At 44.0% G+C, this 17820-nt stretch overlaps 1 protein-coding gene across 1 annotated transcript; it reads left to right on the top strand.

The window, feature by feature from the left end:
• Positions 1-2857: 2857 nt before the first annotated feature.
• LOC124029625 (kinetochore protein Nuf2-like) lies at positions 2858-17559 on the top strand. Its single transcript, XM_046341274.1, has 9 exons — positions 2858-3008; positions 8988-9085; positions 11190-11263; positions 11746-11839; positions 11958-12020; positions 12097-12375; positions 14301-14476; positions 14868-15003; positions 16109-17559. The coding sequence occupies exons 1-9, from the start codon at positions 2963-2965 to the stop codon at positions 16214-16216; spliced, it is 1074 nt and encodes a 357-aa protein (XP_046197230.1). The 5' UTR covers positions 2858-2962; the 3' UTR covers positions 16217-17559.
• The last annotated feature ends 261 nt before the right edge of the window (positions 17560-17820 follow it).

Below are 17820 nucleotides of genomic sequence, written 5' to 3'. Positions count from 1 at the left end.
CTGATATCTGATGTACAGAAACCCAGCCTAAAACCCCAAACAGCAAACAATGCAGGTGTAGAAGCACGGTGGCTAGGAAAAACTCCCTAGAAAGGCCAAAACCTAGGAAGAAACCTAGAGAGGAACCGGGCTATGTGGGGTGGCCAGTCCTCTTCTGGCTGTGCCGGGAACATTAATAATATGCATGTCAATCTCTCATGGCTCAAAGTGGAGGTGAGATTGACTTCATCACTACTTGTTTTATGTAAGAAGTATTGGCAAGTTGAATGCACAGAGCTCTGAGTTACGAGCACACAGCTCGGACTACCATACTACAAGAAATGCCACCAGAGAGCTTTTCACACATCTCAAGTCCAGAACAGACTATGAGAGGCGCGCAGTAATACATAGACAAAGAGCCATGGCTACATGGAACTCTACTCCACATCAATTCAACAATTCAAAGAATTCAATCATTTTTGTTTCAATATGAACCCTTTTCTTTTACAGGTTAATATGTTTAGGCCTGGTCCCAGATCTGCGCTCTCCCCACAGCCTGGTCCCAGATTTAGGTCTTATCTGTCGGAAAGATATCAGTTTGTCTCTGTGAATGGTTTGTCCTCTGACAAATCAACTGTACATTTCGGTGTTCCTCAAGGTTCTGTTTTAGGACCACTATTGTTTTCACTATATATTTTACCTCTTGGGGATGTTATTCGAAAACATAATGTAAACTTTCACTGCTATGCGGATGACACACAGCTGTACATTTCAATGAAACATGGTGAAGCACCAAAATTGCCCTCGCTAGAAGCATGTGTTTCAGACATAAGGAAGTGGATGGCTGCAAACTTTCTACTATTAAACTCGGACAAAACAGAGATGCTTGTTCTAGGTCCCAAGAAACAAAGAGATCTTCTGTTGAATCTGACAATTAATCTTAATGGTTGTACAGTCGTGTCAAATAAAACTGTGAAGGACCTCGGCGTTACTCTGGACCCTGATCTCTCTTTTGAAGAACATATCAAGACCATTTCGAGGACAGCTTTTTTCCATCTACGTAACATTGCAAAAATCAGAAACTTTCTGTCCAAAAATGATGCAGAAAAATTAATCCATGCTTTTGTCACTTCTAGGTTAGACTACTGCAATGCTCTATTTTCCGGCTACCCGGATAAAGCACTAAATAAACTTCAGTTAGTGCTAAATACGGCTGCTAGAATCCTGACTAGAACCAAAAAATTTGATCATATTACTCCAGTGCTAGCCTCTCTACACTGGCTTCCTGTCAAAGCAAGGGCTGATTTCAAGGTTTTACTGCTAACCTACAAAGCATTACATGGGCTTGCTCCTACCTACCTCTCTGATTTGGTCCTGCCGTACATACCTATACGTACGCTACGGTCACAAGACGCAGGCCTCCTAATTGTCCCTAGAATTTCTAAGCAAACAGCTGGAGGCAGGGCTTTCTCCTATAGAGCTCCATTTTTATGGAACGGTCTGCCTACTCATGTCAGAGACGCAAACTCGGTCTCAACCTTTAAGTCTTTACTGAAGACTCATCTCTTCAGTGGGTCATATGATTGAGTGTAGTCTGGCCCAGGAGTGGGAAGGTGAACGGAAAGGCTCTGGAGCAACGAACCGCCCTTGCTGTCTCTGCCTGGCCGGTTCCCCTTTTCCACTGGGATTCTCTGCCTCTAACCCTGTTACGGGGCTGAGTCACTGGCTTGCTGGGGCTCTCTCGTGCCGTCCCTGGGGGGTGCGTCACCTGGGTGGGTTGATTCACTGTTGTGGTCGGCCTGTCTGGGTTTCCTCCCCCCTTGGGTTGTACCGTGTCGGAGATCTTTGTGGGCTATACTCGGCCTTGTCTCCGGATGGTAAGTTGGTGGTTGAAGATTTCCCTCTAGTGGTGTGGGGGCTGTGCTTTGGCAAAGTGGGTGGGGTTATATCCTTCCTGTTTGGCCCTGTCCGGGGGTGTCCTCGGATGGGGCCACAGTGTCTCCCTGACCCCTCCTGTCTCAGCCTCCAGTATTTATGCTGCAGTAGTTTATGTGTCGGGGCTAGGGTCAGTTTGTTTATCTGGAGTACTTCTCCTGTCCTATTCGGTGTCCTGTGTAAATCTAAGTGTGCGTTCTCTAATTCTCTCCTTCTCTTTCTTTCTCTCTCTCGGAGGACCTGAGCCCTAGAACCATGCCCCAGGACTACCTGACATGATGACTCCTTGCTGTCCCCAGTCCACCTGGCCATGCTGCTGCTCCAGTTTCAACTGGCCTGGGCCCTAGGACCATGTCCCAGGACTACCTGACATGAGGACTCCTTGCTGTCCCCAGTCCACCTGGCCATGCTCCTGCTCCAGTTTCAACTGTTCTGCCTTACTATTATTCAACCATGCTGGTCATTTATGAACATTTGAACATCTTGGTCATGTTCTGTTATAATCTCTACCCGGCACAGCCAGAAGAGGACTGGCCACCCCACATAGCCCGGTTCCTCTCTAGGTTTCTTCCTAGGTTTTGGCCTTTCTAGGGAGTTTTTCCTAGCCACCGTGCTTTTACACCTGCATTGTTTGCTGTTTGGGGTTTTAGGCTGGGTTTCTGTACAGCACTTTGAGATATCAGCTGATGTACGAAGGGCTATATAAATAAATTTGATTTGATTTGAACAGTGTGGAGCCAGTTATACTGTTTTAACAGTGTGGAGCCAGTTATACTGTTTTAACAGTGTGGAGCCAGTTATACTGTTTTAACAGTGTGGAGCCAGTTATACTGTTTTAACAGTGTGGAGCCAGTTATACTGTTTTAACAGTGTGGAGCCAGTTATACTGTTTTAACAGTGTGGAGACGGTTATACTGTTTTAACAGTGTGGAGACGGTTATACTGTTTTAACAGTGTGGAGACGGTTATACTGTTTTAACAGTGTGGAGACGGTTATACTGTTTTTCATCCTGTATGTCTCTTCTGTTCCAGGCGTCAGTTCCTGCGGATGTGCTATGTGTATGACTTCTCACTGAACGACCTGCTGGCTCCCAGTGAGTATGAGCTGTCTGAAAGAGCATCTACGCCATTTCTGTCTTTATCTTACTGATGCCAAGATATTGCAGTGCAAGGGTTATTTTCACCATATGACCTAGTAGATATTTGTCTCACATTGAGGATGTCACCTGGCTGCTGTCGGAAACTGAACGTCCATCTTGATCAAGTTCCTGCCCAACTACATTGAATTGCATCAATAAGGGATGTAACGATTCACTAATATGCATTGGTCCCAGGTTCAAATGTTTAAGATATGAGCGTGGAACCCCATAAGATCCAAATGTAGCATGCAGGGTTACGAATTGCCGGTTCAGTAAAAGTTTTGCTCCAATTGCTTTCTTTCTACCTTCCGGAAAATACCTCGGCGTCCTCTCATGCAGTGTTGAACTAAGCATGTAATTATATTGACAGTTATTGATCTACAAGTCATTTTGCATGCTGAACAACACCAGGCAATATCAGTAGTCAAACTGTGCACAGCTTCGCCCGCTGACCAACAAGAGGTAGGCCTATTCCTGATCTGTCACATCTGCAGGTCACCTTCAACATTCAGATTTTGGTGAAATGGCTTGCGCAAGATTAGGCTTTATTAGTTGAGTGACAATCAAAGTCATTTGCTTTAGTTATTTTTCTTATCAACATTTTTGTTGCTGTTGAAAATGGTGTTTTACCTGAATAAAAGTGCCTCTGCGGTAGCTTGGGCTACAACTCTCACCTGGCTATAGGTAAACTACATTCTGCTCGGGGCTTACATTAGAGTTTATTTTAATTGTTCAGGTTCACTATCAGCAATACTTTTGGTAGTATTGCTCGAAACAATCAGTAAACATGGTATTTTTTAAATATTCTTTTTGTAGATGAGCTTTAATATTGCAAATAGATTGTATTTTCATCCATGTAATTGTCTTCATAATTTCCAATCTCCTAGATATACATATTTTTCCCCTTATATATATATATATGTGTGTATATGTATATATGTGTGTGTTTATATGAGAAGAAAAATAAATATATTTTCATTTATTATTTTTCCCTAACCCTACCACCCCCCAAATTGGAGTAAACTAATGAACAACAACACGTAGGCTTCTACTTCCAGCTTATACATTTTACAATAGTTATCTTTAGTTTGTTTTTAATCATTCAGCTACCCTCAACCCCAACCCCTTGCATTCGGAAACTATTCAGACCCCCTTTTCCACATTTTGTTATGTTACAGCCTTATTCTAAAATGGATTAAATAAATGTTGTTCCTACAATACCCCATAATGACAAAGAGAAAACTGGTTTTTAGAAATGTTTCCAAATGTATTAAAAGTAAAAAACAGATACCGTATTTACATAAGTATTGTAGATGTGGTTGTTACTGACAAGAAGCACATGACTGAGCTCTTTAATCACCACTTCATTAAGTCAACATTCCTATTTGACTCAGCCATGCCTCCTTGCACGTCCAACATTTCCTAATCTCCCACCCCTTCTAATGTGACTATCCCTGATGCTTCTCCCTCTTTTTCCCCCTTCCGAGCTAAAGGTTTCTCCCTGCAGGCAGTCACAGAGTCCGAGGTGCTAAAGGAGCTCCTTAACCTCTTACTCCTACCTGACATGCAGGCGTCCCATCTAGACATCTGGAAATGCAAATGCACTACGCTAAATGCTAATAGTACTCGTTAAAACTCAAACGTTCATTAAAATACACATGCAGGGTATTGAATTAAAGCTACACTCGTTGTGAATCCAGGCAACAAGTCAGATTTTTAAAATGCTTTTCGGGGGAAAGCATGAGAAGCTATTATCTGATAGCATGTAACACCCCAAAAGACCTGCAGGGGACGTAGACAAAATAATTAGCATAGTCGGCGCTACACAAAACGCACAAATAAAATATAAAACATTCATTACCTTTGACCATCTTCTTTGTTGGCACTCCTAGATGTCTTTTTTTCGATTAAATCGGTCCATATATAGCCTAGATATCGATCTATGAAGACTGTGTGATCAACAAAAAAAATAGCGTTTTATAACGTAACGTCATTTTTTTTAAATTAAAAAAGTTGACGATAATCTTTCAGAAAACACTTCAAAATACTTTTGTAATGCAACTTTAGGTATTAGTAAACGTTAATAAGCGATCAAATTGATCACGAGGCGATGTATATTCTATAGCTGTACGTCTGGAAATAATGTCCGGGTAAATCTCAACCAAAATATCCGGTCGGAGACCTGAAGAAATGGGCTGTCTATTCTTCGTTTGACCAAGAAACAAAGCCTAGGCAAATGACAAGACTGTTGACATCGTGTGGAAACTGTAGGTATTGCAACCTCGGCCCCATTTAATGTGGTTCGCCTTTATCAATCGGTTGAAGTGGCGCATGGATATATTTTTTCCATTTTCAGTGAACAGATTTTCCTGCACTTTTCGATGAAACGCACGTTCTGTTATAGTCACAGCCGTGATTTAACCAGTTTTATAAACGTCTGAGTGTTTTCTATCCACACATACTAATCATATGCATATACTATATTCCTGGCATGAGTAGCAGGGCGCTGAAATGTTGCGCGATTTTTAACAGAATGTTTGAAAAGGTAGAGGGTCGACTTAAGAGGTTAAACTTGACCCCCAAAAAAACATCTAGGTCAGATGGTTTAGACCCTTTCTTCTTGAGTCTTGGTAACGATAGGGGGGGCAGCAACCTTATCTCCAACTTTTTAGCCTTTCTCTCCTTTCTGGGGAGGTTCCCATTGCTTAGAAGGCAGCCACAGTTCGTCCTTTATTTAAAGGGGGAGATCAAGCTGATCCTAACTGTTATAGGCCTATTTCTATTATTCCCTGTTTATCAAAGTGTTGGGAAAACTGGTCTAATCAACTGACTGGCTTTCTTGACTATAGTATTCTCTCGGGTATGCAATCTGGTTTCCGCTCACATTATGGATGTGTCATTGCATAAAATAACTCAATGTCACCATTGTGCTGCTATTTTTATTGATTTGGCCATAGCTTTTGATACCGTAGACCATTCCGTTCTTCTGAGTATTGGTGTCTCTGGGGGGGGGGGGTCTTTGGCCTCCAAAACAAATGGTCATGTGGTTTGGTAAAAATAATGCCCCTCTTCCCACGCGTTATTACTACCGCTGAGGGTTTAGAGCTTGAGGTAGTCACCTCATACAAGTACTTGGGAGTATGGCTCGATGGTACACTGTCCTTCTCTCAGCACATATCAAAGCTGCAGGCTAAAGTTATATCTAGACCTGGTTTCCTCTATCGTAATCGCTCCTCCTTCACCCCAGCTGCCAAACTAACCCTGATTCAGATGACCATCCTACCCAGGCTAGAGTACGGAGACATAATTTATAGATCGGCAGGTGAGGGTGCTCTCGAGCGGCTAGATGTTCTTTACCATTTCACCATCAGATTTGTCACCAATGCTCCTTATAAGACACATCACTGCACTCTATACTCATCTCTGTATACCCATTGCAAGACCCACTGGTTGATGCTTATTTATAAAACCCTCTTAGACCTCACTCCCTCCTGAGATATCTACTGCAGCCCTCATCCTTCACATACAATACTCGCTCTGCCAGTCACATCCTGCTAAATGTCCCCAAAGCACACACATCCCTGGGTTGCTCGTCTTTTCAGTTCACTGCAGCTAGCGACTGGAACGAGCTGCAACAAACACTAAACTCGACAGTTTTATCTCCATCTCTTCATTTAAACTCAATCATGGACTCTTACTGACAGTTGTGGCTGCTTTGTGTGATGTATTGTTGTCTCTACCTTCTAGACCTTTGTGCTGTTGACTGCCCATTTAATGTTTGTACCATTCTTTTTGTGTTGCTGTTATGTTGTGTTGCCTCCATGCTGTGTTTCTGCCTTACTATGTTGTTGTCTTAGTTCTCTCTTTGTGTAGTGTTATGTTTTCTCGTTGTGATGTGTGTTTTGTCCTATATTTGATATTGTGTTTATTTATTTTAATCCCAGGCCCCCGTCCCCGCAGGCGGCCTTTTCCCTTTTGGTAGGCCGTCATTGTAAATAATAATTTGTTCCTAACTGACTTGCCAAGTTAAATTGAGCTCAGGTGCATTCTGTTTCTATTGATCATCCTTGAGATGTTTCTACAACTTGATTCACCTGTGGTAAATTCAATTGATTGGACATGATTTGGAAAGGCACACACGTCTATATAAGATCCACAGCATGTCAGAGCAAAAACCAAGCCATGTGGTCGAAGGAATTGTCCGTAGAGCTCAGAGACAGGTTTGTGTCGAGGCACAGATCTGGGGAATGGTACCAAAAAATGCCTGCAGAATTGAAGGTCCCCAAGAACACAGTGGCCTCCATCATTCTGCAGAATTGAAGGTCCCCAAGAACACAGTGGCCTCCATCATTCTTCAATGGAAGGTGTTTGGAACCACCAAGACTCTTCCTACAGTGGTGGTGCATGTCAGAGCAAAAAGCAAGCCATGAGGTCGAAGGAATTGTCCATAGAGCTCAGAGACAGTAACTTCTTAAATGGAAGAAGACTCTTCCTAGAGTGGGCTGTCCAGCCAAACTGAGCAACCGTGGGAGAAGGGACGTGGTCAGAGGTGACCAAGAACCCAATGGACACTCTGACAGAGCTTCAGAGTTCCTCTGTGGAGATTGGAGAACCATCCAGAAGGACAACCATCTCTGCAGCTCTCCACCAATCAGACCTTTATGGTAGAGTGGCTAGATGGAAGCCACCCCTCAGTAAAAGGCACATGGCAGCCCACTTGGAGTGTGCCAATAGGCACCTAAAGACTCAGACCATAAGAAACAAGATTCTCTGGTCTGATGAAACCAAGATGGAACTCTTTTGCCTGAATGCCAAGCATCTCGTCTGGAGGAAACCTGCCACCATCCCTACTGTGAAGCACGGTGGTGGAAGCATCATGCTGTGGGATGTTTTTCAGCGGCAGGGACTGGGAAACTAGTCAGGATCGAGGCAAAGATGAACGGAGCAAAGTACAGAGATCCTTGATGAAAACCTGCTCCAGAGCGCTCAAACAGGACAATGAGCCGAAGCACACAGCCAAGACAATGCAGGAGTGGCTTCAGGACCAGTCTCGTAATGTCCTCGAGTGGCCCAGCCAGAGCTCAGACTTGAACCCAATCGAACATCTCTGTAGAGACCTGAAAATAGCTGTGCAGCAACGCTCCCCATCCAACCTGACAGAGCTTGAGAAGATCTTCAGAGAAGAATGGGAGAAACTCCCCAGATACAGGTGTGCCAAGCTTGTAGCGTCATACCCTAGAAGACTCGAGGCGATACATCATGCAAAGCAGCCACAACCGTCAGTAAGACTGTCCATGATTGAGTCTTTGAATGAAGAGATGGAGATAAAACTGTCCAGTTTGAGTGTTTGTTGCAGCTCGTTCCAGTCGCTAGCTGCAGCGAACTGAAAAGAGGAGTGACCCAAGGATGTGTGTGCTTTGGGGACCTTTAACAGAATGTGACTGGCAGAACGGGTGTTGTTTGTGGAGGTTGAGGGCTGCAGTAAACATCTCTTATTGGGGGAGAGTGTGACTGAGCACACAAATGAGGGTTGAGGGTGACTGAGAGCACAAATGAGGGTTGAGGGTGACAGAGCACAAATGAGGGTCGCACACTAGCTCACGACCTCCATCAGCAGACGATTTTAATTTACAATGGGAAATGAATGTTTCTGCAACAAATGTTAGTGCATTGCATCAATTAATTCCTTTAATCAAACTAAATAGTTTTAAACTACAACGTACCGTATTAGAGAGCCCATGTATCGAATCGTCCTGAAAGGGAAAGATGCACATCCCTGGCGTCAATCGATGGTTCTGTGCCATGTCATCGACTGTGCAGTTAGACACCAGATTGCTAATTCATATCATGTGATTAGCTGATATGTTAAATTCCTATCCACGTCCACCACCCTTAGATAACCTTCCTATCTCCCTGTCTGTCCGTCCTTTACAGAGGTGAAGAGGACGGTGACCATCCTGAGTGGCATCATGAACTACCTTCACTTCAGGAAGCAGAGGCTTGATATGACTATGGGACACCAGGAGAGATTTGTAAGTCTGACTGAGATACATTATCCCCTACTGCTCAGTTACAACTGGGACACATTATCCCCTACTGCTCAGTTACAACTGGGACACATTATCCCCTACTGCTCAGTTACAACTGGGACACATTATCCCCTACTGCTCAGTTACAACTGGGACACATTATCCCCTACTGCTCAGTTACAACTGGGACACATTATCCCCTACTGCTCAGTTACAACTGGGACACATTATCCCCTACTGCTCAGTTACAACTGGGACACATTATCCCCTACTGCTCAGTTACAACTGGGACACATTATCCCCTACTGCTCAGTTACAACTGGGACACATTATCCCCTACTGCTCAGTTATAACTGGGACACATTATCCCCTACTGCTCAGTTACAACTGAGATACATTATCCCCTACTGCTCAGTTATAACTGGGACACATTAGCCCCTACTGCTCAGTTACAACTGGGACACATTGTCCCCTATTCTAAAATAGATTAAATTGTTTTTTTCCCCTTCGTCAATCACATCAATATCCCATAATGACAAAGCAAAAAGTTTATTTTGACAAATTTGCACATAAAAACAATCACATTTACTTGAGTATTCAGACCCTTCAACATGCATACAAAGGATTCCAAAAAGTTTCTGAGTCAATGTTTTTAAAATGAATCCTCATGTTGTCTAATATCTAAATAAATGATCATATTTCAGACAGATATTACTATGTTCAATGGCAAAAAAAGAACAAAGAGCGCCCCACGTTCACACGTGCAAAAAGACTTGGAACGACTACAAATAGTTCTCCATTAAAAAAAAATAAAGAAACAAGCCTAAAACCTTGTATAAAGACTGTTGACATCTACTGGAAGCCAAAGGAACTGCAATCTGGGAGGTGGAAATGAGATCTTTCAATAGCATTGCATTGGAAGTCATTCTGAGCTCCCCAAAAAATAATTCCGGATCGATTTTCCTCTGGTTTTTGCCTGCGATATCAGTTCTGTTATACTCCCAGACATTATTTTAACAATTTTAGAAACTTTAGAGTTTTCTATCCAATTCTACCAATTATATACATGTCCTAGCTTCTGGGCCTGAGTAACAGGCAGTTTACTTTGGGCACGTCAGACAGGGAGAAATTCAGGAAACTAGCCTTACTCGCAGAGGTTAACTACATATGCAGGTAAACCAAAAATATACTCCTGTGTATTGATTTTAAGGAAGGCATTGATGTTTATGGTTACATTTGTGCAACGATTGTGCTTTTTTCGCGAATGTGCTTTTGTTAAATCATCACTCGTTTGGCGAAGTTGAAGTAGGCTGTGATTCGACGATAAATTAATAGGTACCGCAGTGATTATATGCAACGTAGGACAATCTCGTTAACCTAGTAACATCATCAACCATGTATAGTTAACTAGTAATTATGTGAAGATTGATTGTTTTTTTTACAAGATAAGTTTAATGCTAGCTAGCAACTTACCTTGGCTCATTGCAGCCACAAGGTCCTTTTGACACTGCACTCTCGTAACAGGTGGTCAACTTGCCACACAGTCTCCTCGTGGATTGCAATGTAATTGGCCATAACCGGTGTCCAAAAAGGCTGATTATGAATTGTTATGAAATCAGCCCTAATTAATCTGCTGACCTCTGGTACGGTAGGTTAGGGTGGTATATGGCACGGTAGCGTAGTGTGAAGGGTACGGTAGTGTTGTGTGAATGGTACTGTAGGGTATGGTAGGGTTGTGTGAAGGGCAGGGTACGGTAGGGTACTGTAATGTGCAGGGTATGGTAGGGTTGTGTGAAGGGCAGGGTATGGTAGGGTTGTGTGAAGGGCAGGGTATGGTAGGGTTGTGTGAAGGGCAGGGTACGGTAGGGTACTGTAATGTGCAGGGTATGGTAAGGTACTGTAATGTGCAGGGTACGGTAGGGTTGTGTGAAGGGCAGGGTACGGTAGGGTACTGTAATGTGCAGGGTATGGTAGGGTACTGTAATGTGCAGGGTACGGTAGGGTTGTGTGAAGGGCAGGGTACGGTAGGGTACTGTAATGTGCAGGGTATGGTAAGGTACACTAGTGTGAAGGATATGGTAACAGTAGTGTGTTCTCGTTGTTTCAGAGAGAAGACATGGACAAGCTTCAGGCTTACTCACGAGGAACTAAAGACGCTCAGAAGAAAATGGACAAGCTGACGTAAGTGTTGAAGGAGAGGATGCCACAAGACTATTGAGATGCAGCCCTGGAAGATGAAACGAGCTGTAGTGCATTAGACTATTGAGATGCAGCCCTGGAAGATGAAACGAGCTGTAGTGCATTAGACTATTGAGATGCAGCCCTGGAAGATGAAACGAGCTGTAGTGCATTAGACTATTGAGATGCAGCCCTGGAAGATGAACCGATCTGTAGTGCATTAGACTATTGAGATGCAGCCCTGGAAGATGAAACTATCTGTAGTGCATTAGACTATTGAGATGCAGCCCTGGAAGATGAACCGATCTGTAGTGCATTAGACTATTGAGATGCAGCCCTGGAAGATGAAACGAGCTGTAGTGCATTAGACTATTGAGATGCAGCCCTGGAAGATGAAACGAGCTGTAGTGCATTAGACTATTGAGATGCAGCCCTAGAAGATGAAAAGATCTGTTGTACTTCTGACCTCTGACTCCTCTCTCCAGTACCATCCCTCCAGAGCAGCAGGCTGAAGCGAGGGAATTGGACTCTGCTCTGTCTGACCTGCAGACCAACACCATGCACCAATACCAGGAAGTGGTAGGTACTGTACAGTACTCCACCAGGTCATATTCATTAGGTACCATACAGAACAAAAGACAACTGGGGAGGGACTATGTGGACTTGTTCAAGAAGAAACCTTTATGTTTCGTTTCAGAATGCCATCAATGAGAATATTGCAGAGTGGAAATCGGAGATGGCAGAGAAGTCCCAAAAATTGGTACGTTATGATCAAGCTGAAGAATGCATTGAAATGTTAAAATGATTATTCTACGACTAAAATGTGTGTCTGTCAGACCCAGTTGAAGGTTGATGTGGCCACTCTAAAGGAGAACATTGGTAAGCTAAAGTCTCAGATCGTTGAGTCTCCTGAAGAGATGAAGATTCAGATGGAGAAGATGAAGGAAAACGTGAAGAACATCAAGCTGGCCATCGAGATGGCAGACGAGCGTCTGGTAGGGCTGCAGAGTAATGTCCAGGGTGTGACTCACAGCGAGGCTGACATCCAGCTGATATTCAAACTACTGCAGGACCTCCAGAGCTCCATGAACAAGACCCAACAGCACCAGGAAGAGGTTAGTACTGTTGTTGTTGTTAGACCCAACAGCACCAGGAAGAGGTTAGTACTGTTGTTGTTAGACCCAACAGCACCAGGAAGAGGTTAGTACTGTTGTTGTTGTTAGACCCAACAGCACCAGGAAGAGGTTAGTACTGTTGTTGTTGATGTTAGACCCAACAGCACCAGGAAGAGGTTAGTACTGTTGTTGTTGTTAGACCCAATAGCACCAGGAAGAGGTTAGTACTGTTGTTGTTGTTAGACCCAACAGCACCAGGAAGAGGTTAGTACTGTTGTTGTTGTTAGACCCAACAGCACCAGGAAGAGGTTAGTACTGTTGTTGTTGTTAGACCCAATAGCACCAGGAAGAGGTTAGTACTGTTGTTGATGTTAGACCCAACAGCACCAGGAAGAGGTTAGTACTGTTGTTGTTGTTAGACCCAACAGCACCAGGAAGAGGTTAGTACTGTTGTTGATGTTAGACCCAACAGCACCAGGAAGAGGTTAGTACTGTTGTTGTTGTTAGACCCAATAGCACCAGGAAGAGGTTAGTACTGTTGTTGATGTTAGACCCAACAGCACCAGGAAGAGGTTAGTACTGTTGTTGTTGTTAGACCCAACAGCACCAGGAAGAGGTTAGTACTGTTGTTGATGTTAGACCCAACAGCACCAGGAAGAGGTTAGTACTGTTGTTGTTGTTAGACCCAATAGCACCAGGAAGAGGTTAGTACTGTTGTTGTTGTTAGACCCAACAGCACCAGGAAGAGGTTAGTACTGTTGTTGTTGTTAGACCCAATAGCACCAGGAAGAGGTTAGTACTGTTGTTGTTGTTAGACCCAACAGCACCAGGAAGAGGTTAGTACTGTTGTTGTTGTTAGACCCAACAGCACCAGGAAGAGGTTAGTACTGTTGTTGTTGTTAGACCCAACAGTACCAGGAAGAGGTTAGTACTGTTGTTGTTGTTAGACCCAACAGCACCAGGAAGAGGTTAGTACTGTTGTTGATGTTAGACCCAACAGCACCAGGAAGAGGTTAGTACTGTTGTTGTTGTTAGACCCAACAGCACCAGGAAGAGGTTAGTACTGTTGTTGTTGTTAGACCCAACAGCACCAGGAAGAGGTTAGTACTGTTGTTGTTGTTAGACCCAACAGCACCAGGAAGAGGTTAGTACTGTTGTTGTTGTTAGACCCAACAGTACCAGGAAGAGGTTAGTACTGTTGTTGTTGTTAGACCCAACAGCACCAGGAAGAGGTTAGTACTGTTGTTGTTGTTAGACCCAACAGCACCAGGAAGAGGTTAGTACTGTTGTTGTTGTTGTTAGACCCAACAGCACCACGAAGAGGTTAGTACTGTTGTTGTTGTTGTTAGACCCAACAGCTCCAGTACCACTGTGTTACTGTCCAACTGTGTTACTGTCCAACTGTGTTACTGTCCTACTGTGTTACTGTCCTACTGTGTTACTGTCCTACTGTGTTACTGTCCAACTGTGTTACTGTCCTACTGTGTTAATGTCCTACTGTGTTACTGTCCAACTGTGTTAATGTCCAACTGTGTTACTGTCCAACTGTGTTACTGTGTTACTGTCCTACTGTGTTACTGTCCTACTGTGTTACTGTCCTACTGTGTTACTGTCCTACTGTGTTACTGTCCTACTGTGTTAATGTCCTACTGTGTTACTGTCCTACTGGGTGCACAAACAAATGAGCTTACATGAAGCATTGAGTAAATGTTAAACTTGGACCTCAAATGTAATGCTTTTGCCGTCTGAGGTGCAATAAGCTAAGGTGTGTGTGTGTGTGTGTGTGTGTGTGTGTGTGTGTGTGTGTGTGTGTGTGTGTGTGTGTGTGTGTGTGTGTGTGTGTGTGTGTGTGTGTGTGTGTGTGTGTGTGTGTGTGTGTGTGTGTGTGTGTGTGTGTGTGTGTGTGTGTGTGTGTGTGTGTGTAGGCCCAGGCTCTGGTGTGTGTGTATGAGGCACAGCAGAAGGAACTGAAGAACCATGGTGTGGAGGAGGGCCAGCTGAAGAGATCTTTAGGGATGAAGATGGACAAGGAGTCCAAACAACATATACGAAGACAGAAGAAGAAGGAGATTAAGGATCAATACATTGAGGATGTACTAGGGTAGGAGAGGGGAACGAGTAGGGGAGGAGAAGAGTAGATGAAGGGAGCAGAAGAGTAGATGAGGGGAGTAGATGAGGGGAGGAGGAGAGAAGAGTAGAGAGAGGAGAAGAGAAGAGTAGGGAAGAGAAGAGTAGGGAGGAGAAGAGAAGAGTAGGGAGGAGAAGAGAAGAGTAGGGAGGAGAAGAGAAGAGTAGGGAGGAGAAGAGAAGAGTAGGGAGGAGAAGAGAAGAGTAGGGAGGGGAGGAGAAGAGAAGAGAAGAGAAGAGTAGGGAGGAGAGGAGAAGAGTGGGGAGGAGAGAAGAAGCGTAGAGGGGAGGAGCAGAGTAGGGAAGAGAATAGTAGGGAGGAGGGTGGAGGAGTATGCTTAAATTAAATATGTGTGTCTCTATAGTCAGTGTGACAATGTTCACCAGAAGAGGGAGCAGATAGCGGACCAGATCCAGGAGAGAGACAGAGATTCTCAACACCTCCGCAGTCAGATGACCAACCTGAGGGACACCTGCAGTCAGGAGACTGAGAAAGCTCAGGTAACACACCACAGGCACAACATAAATGTCTAGATGACCAACCTCAGGGACACCTGCAGTCAGGAGACGGCGAGAGCTCAGGTAACACACCACAGGCACAACATAAATGTCTAGATGACCAACCTCAGGAACACCTGCAGTCAGGAGACGGCGAGAGCTCAGGTAACACACCACAGGCACAACATAAATGTCTAGATGACCAACCTCAGGAACACCTGCAGTCAGGAGACAGCGAGCTCAGGTAACACACCACAGGCACAACATAAATGTCTAGATGACCAACCTCAGGAACACCTGCAGTCAGGAGACAGCGAGAGCTCAGGTAACACACCACAGGCACAACATAAATGTCTAGATGACCAACCTCAGGAACACCTGCAGTCAGGAGACAGCGAGAGCTCAGGTAACACACCACAGGCACAACATAAATGTCTAGATGACCAACCTCAGGAACACCTGCAGTCAGGAGACAGCGAGAGCTCAGGTAACACACCACAGGCACAACATAAATGTCTAGATGACCAACCTCAGGAACACCTGCAGTCAGGAGACGGCGAGAGCTCAGGTAACACACCACAGGCACAACATAAATGTCTAGATGACCAACCTCAGGAACACCTGCAGTCAGGAGACGGCGAGAGCTCAGGTAACACACCACAGGCACAACATAAATGTCTAGATGACCAACCTCAGGAACACCTGCAGTCAGGAGACGGCGAGAGCTCAGGTAACACACCACAGGCACAACATAAATGTCTAGATGACCAACCTCAGGAACACCTGCAGTCAGGAGACAGCGAGAGCTCAGGTAACACACCACAGGCACAACATAAATGTCTAGATGACCAACCTCAGGAACACCTGCAGTCAGGAGACGGCGAGAGCTCAGGTACTGTATATCTACACACCTTACATGTATAATATCTATAGTGTGAGGTATGTAGTTAAACAGTGTTATATATATATATATCTACACACCTTACAGGTTGGCAGGTCTGAATATGAATGCATTTTGCAACACAATTTTAAGTCCAAGTACACTGGTGCAATATCAACCTTGACACTGAACCAATCACCTTTTCATATTTCTCTATATGGCCACCAGGACCTGTTTGATCGTCTGCTGGCAGCTCTGGATCACTTCCATAAACGCATACAGAACCACGTCGTCGAGGGCAACAACGACATCGCCAAGATGACTGCTAACTTCTAACCCAGTGTAGTTGACTTCTCTACATCTGTCATTAGTTTAGCTCAGCTAACTTCTAACCCAGTGTAGTTGACTCCTCTACATCTGTCATTAGTTTAGCTCTGCTAACTTCTAACCCAGTGTAGTTGACTTCTCCACATCTGTCATTAGTTTAGCTCAGCTCTGCTAACTTCTAACCCAGTGTAGTTGACTTCTCTACATCTGTCATTAGTTTAGCTCAGCTCTGCTAACTTCTAACCCAGTGTAGTTGACTTCTCTACATCTGTCATTAGTTTAGCTCAGCTCTGCTAACTTCTAACCCAGTGTAGTTGACTTCTCTACATCTGTCATTAGTTTAGCTCAGCTCTGCTAACTTCTAACCCAGTGTAGTTGACTTCTCTACATCTGTCATTAGTTTAGCTCAGCTCTGCTAACTTCTAACCCAGTGTAGTTGACTTCTCTACATCTGTCATTAGTTTAGCTCAGCTCTGCTAACTTCTAACCCAGTGTAGTTGACTTCTCTACATCTGTCATTAGTTTAGCTCAGCTCTGCTAACTTCTAACCCAGTGTAGTTGACTTCTCCACATCTGTCATTAGCTTAGCTCTGCTAACTTCTAACCCAGTGTAGTTGACTTCTCCACATCTGTCATTAGTTTAGCTCAGCTCTGCTAACTTCTAACCCAGTGTAGTTGACTTCTCTACATCTGTCATTAGCTTAGCTCTGCTAACTTCTAACCCAGTGTAGTTGACTTCTCCACATCTGTCATTAGTTTAGCTCAGCTCTGCTAACTTCTAACCCAGTGTAGTTGACTTCTCTACATCTGTCATTAGTTTAGCTCAGCTCTGCTAACTTCTAACCCAGTGTAGTTGACTTCTCTACATCTGTCATTAGTTTAGCTCAGCTCTGCTAACTTCTAACCCAGTGTAGTTGACTTCTCTACATCTGTCATTAGTTTAGCTCAGCTCTGCTAACTTCTAACCCAGTGTAGTTGACTTCTCCACATCTGTCATTAGTTTAGCTCAGCTCTGCTAACTTCTAACCCAGTGTAGTTGACTTCTCTACATCTGTCATTAGTTTAGCTCAGCTCTGCTAACTTCTAACCCAGTGTAGTTGACTTCTCTACATCTGTCATTAGTTTAGCTCAGCTCTGCTAACTTCTAACCCAGTGTAGTTGACTTCTCTACATCTGACATTAGTTTAGCTCAGCTCTGCTAACTTCTAACCCAGTGTAGTTGACTTCTCCACATCTGTCATTAGTTTAGCTCTGCTAACTTCTAACCCAGTGTAGTTGACTCCTCTCCATGTCTTATTTTGAAAACATACAAACATGCAACTTTTATTTGTGAATAAAAATATCTATTCTCACTCTGCGGTGTCACCATCTGTTAATGTTTATTCATGTGACCACTTTTCAATTTTGTATATGAGACAAAACAATTGAATAGCATGACTATATAATTAGATGGTGCTGGAGGAGATGGCTGCTGTTTTACTGTCTCCAAACCAATTGTGCTATTGTTTTTTTTGTGTGTAATTTGTAACTTATGTGTGCATTATTAGGAGCTGAGAGGGTGGTACCCTCTCAGGTCCTGGAACCCGAAAAGGGAGATATGGAGAACTAAAAGA

The sequence above is a fragment of the Oncorhynchus gorbuscha genome, unplaced genomic scaffold (genome assembly GCF_021184085.1).
Source record: "Oncorhynchus gorbuscha isolate QuinsamMale2020 ecotype Even-year unplaced genomic scaffold, OgorEven_v1.0 Un_scaffold_7045, whole genome shotgun sequence".
Taxonomy (NCBI): Eukaryota; Metazoa; Chordata; class Actinopteri; order Salmoniformes; family Salmonidae; genus Oncorhynchus; species Oncorhynchus gorbuscha.
Note: the sequence above shows the minus strand (reverse complement) of the source record. Positions and strands in the feature narration are given on the sequence as shown.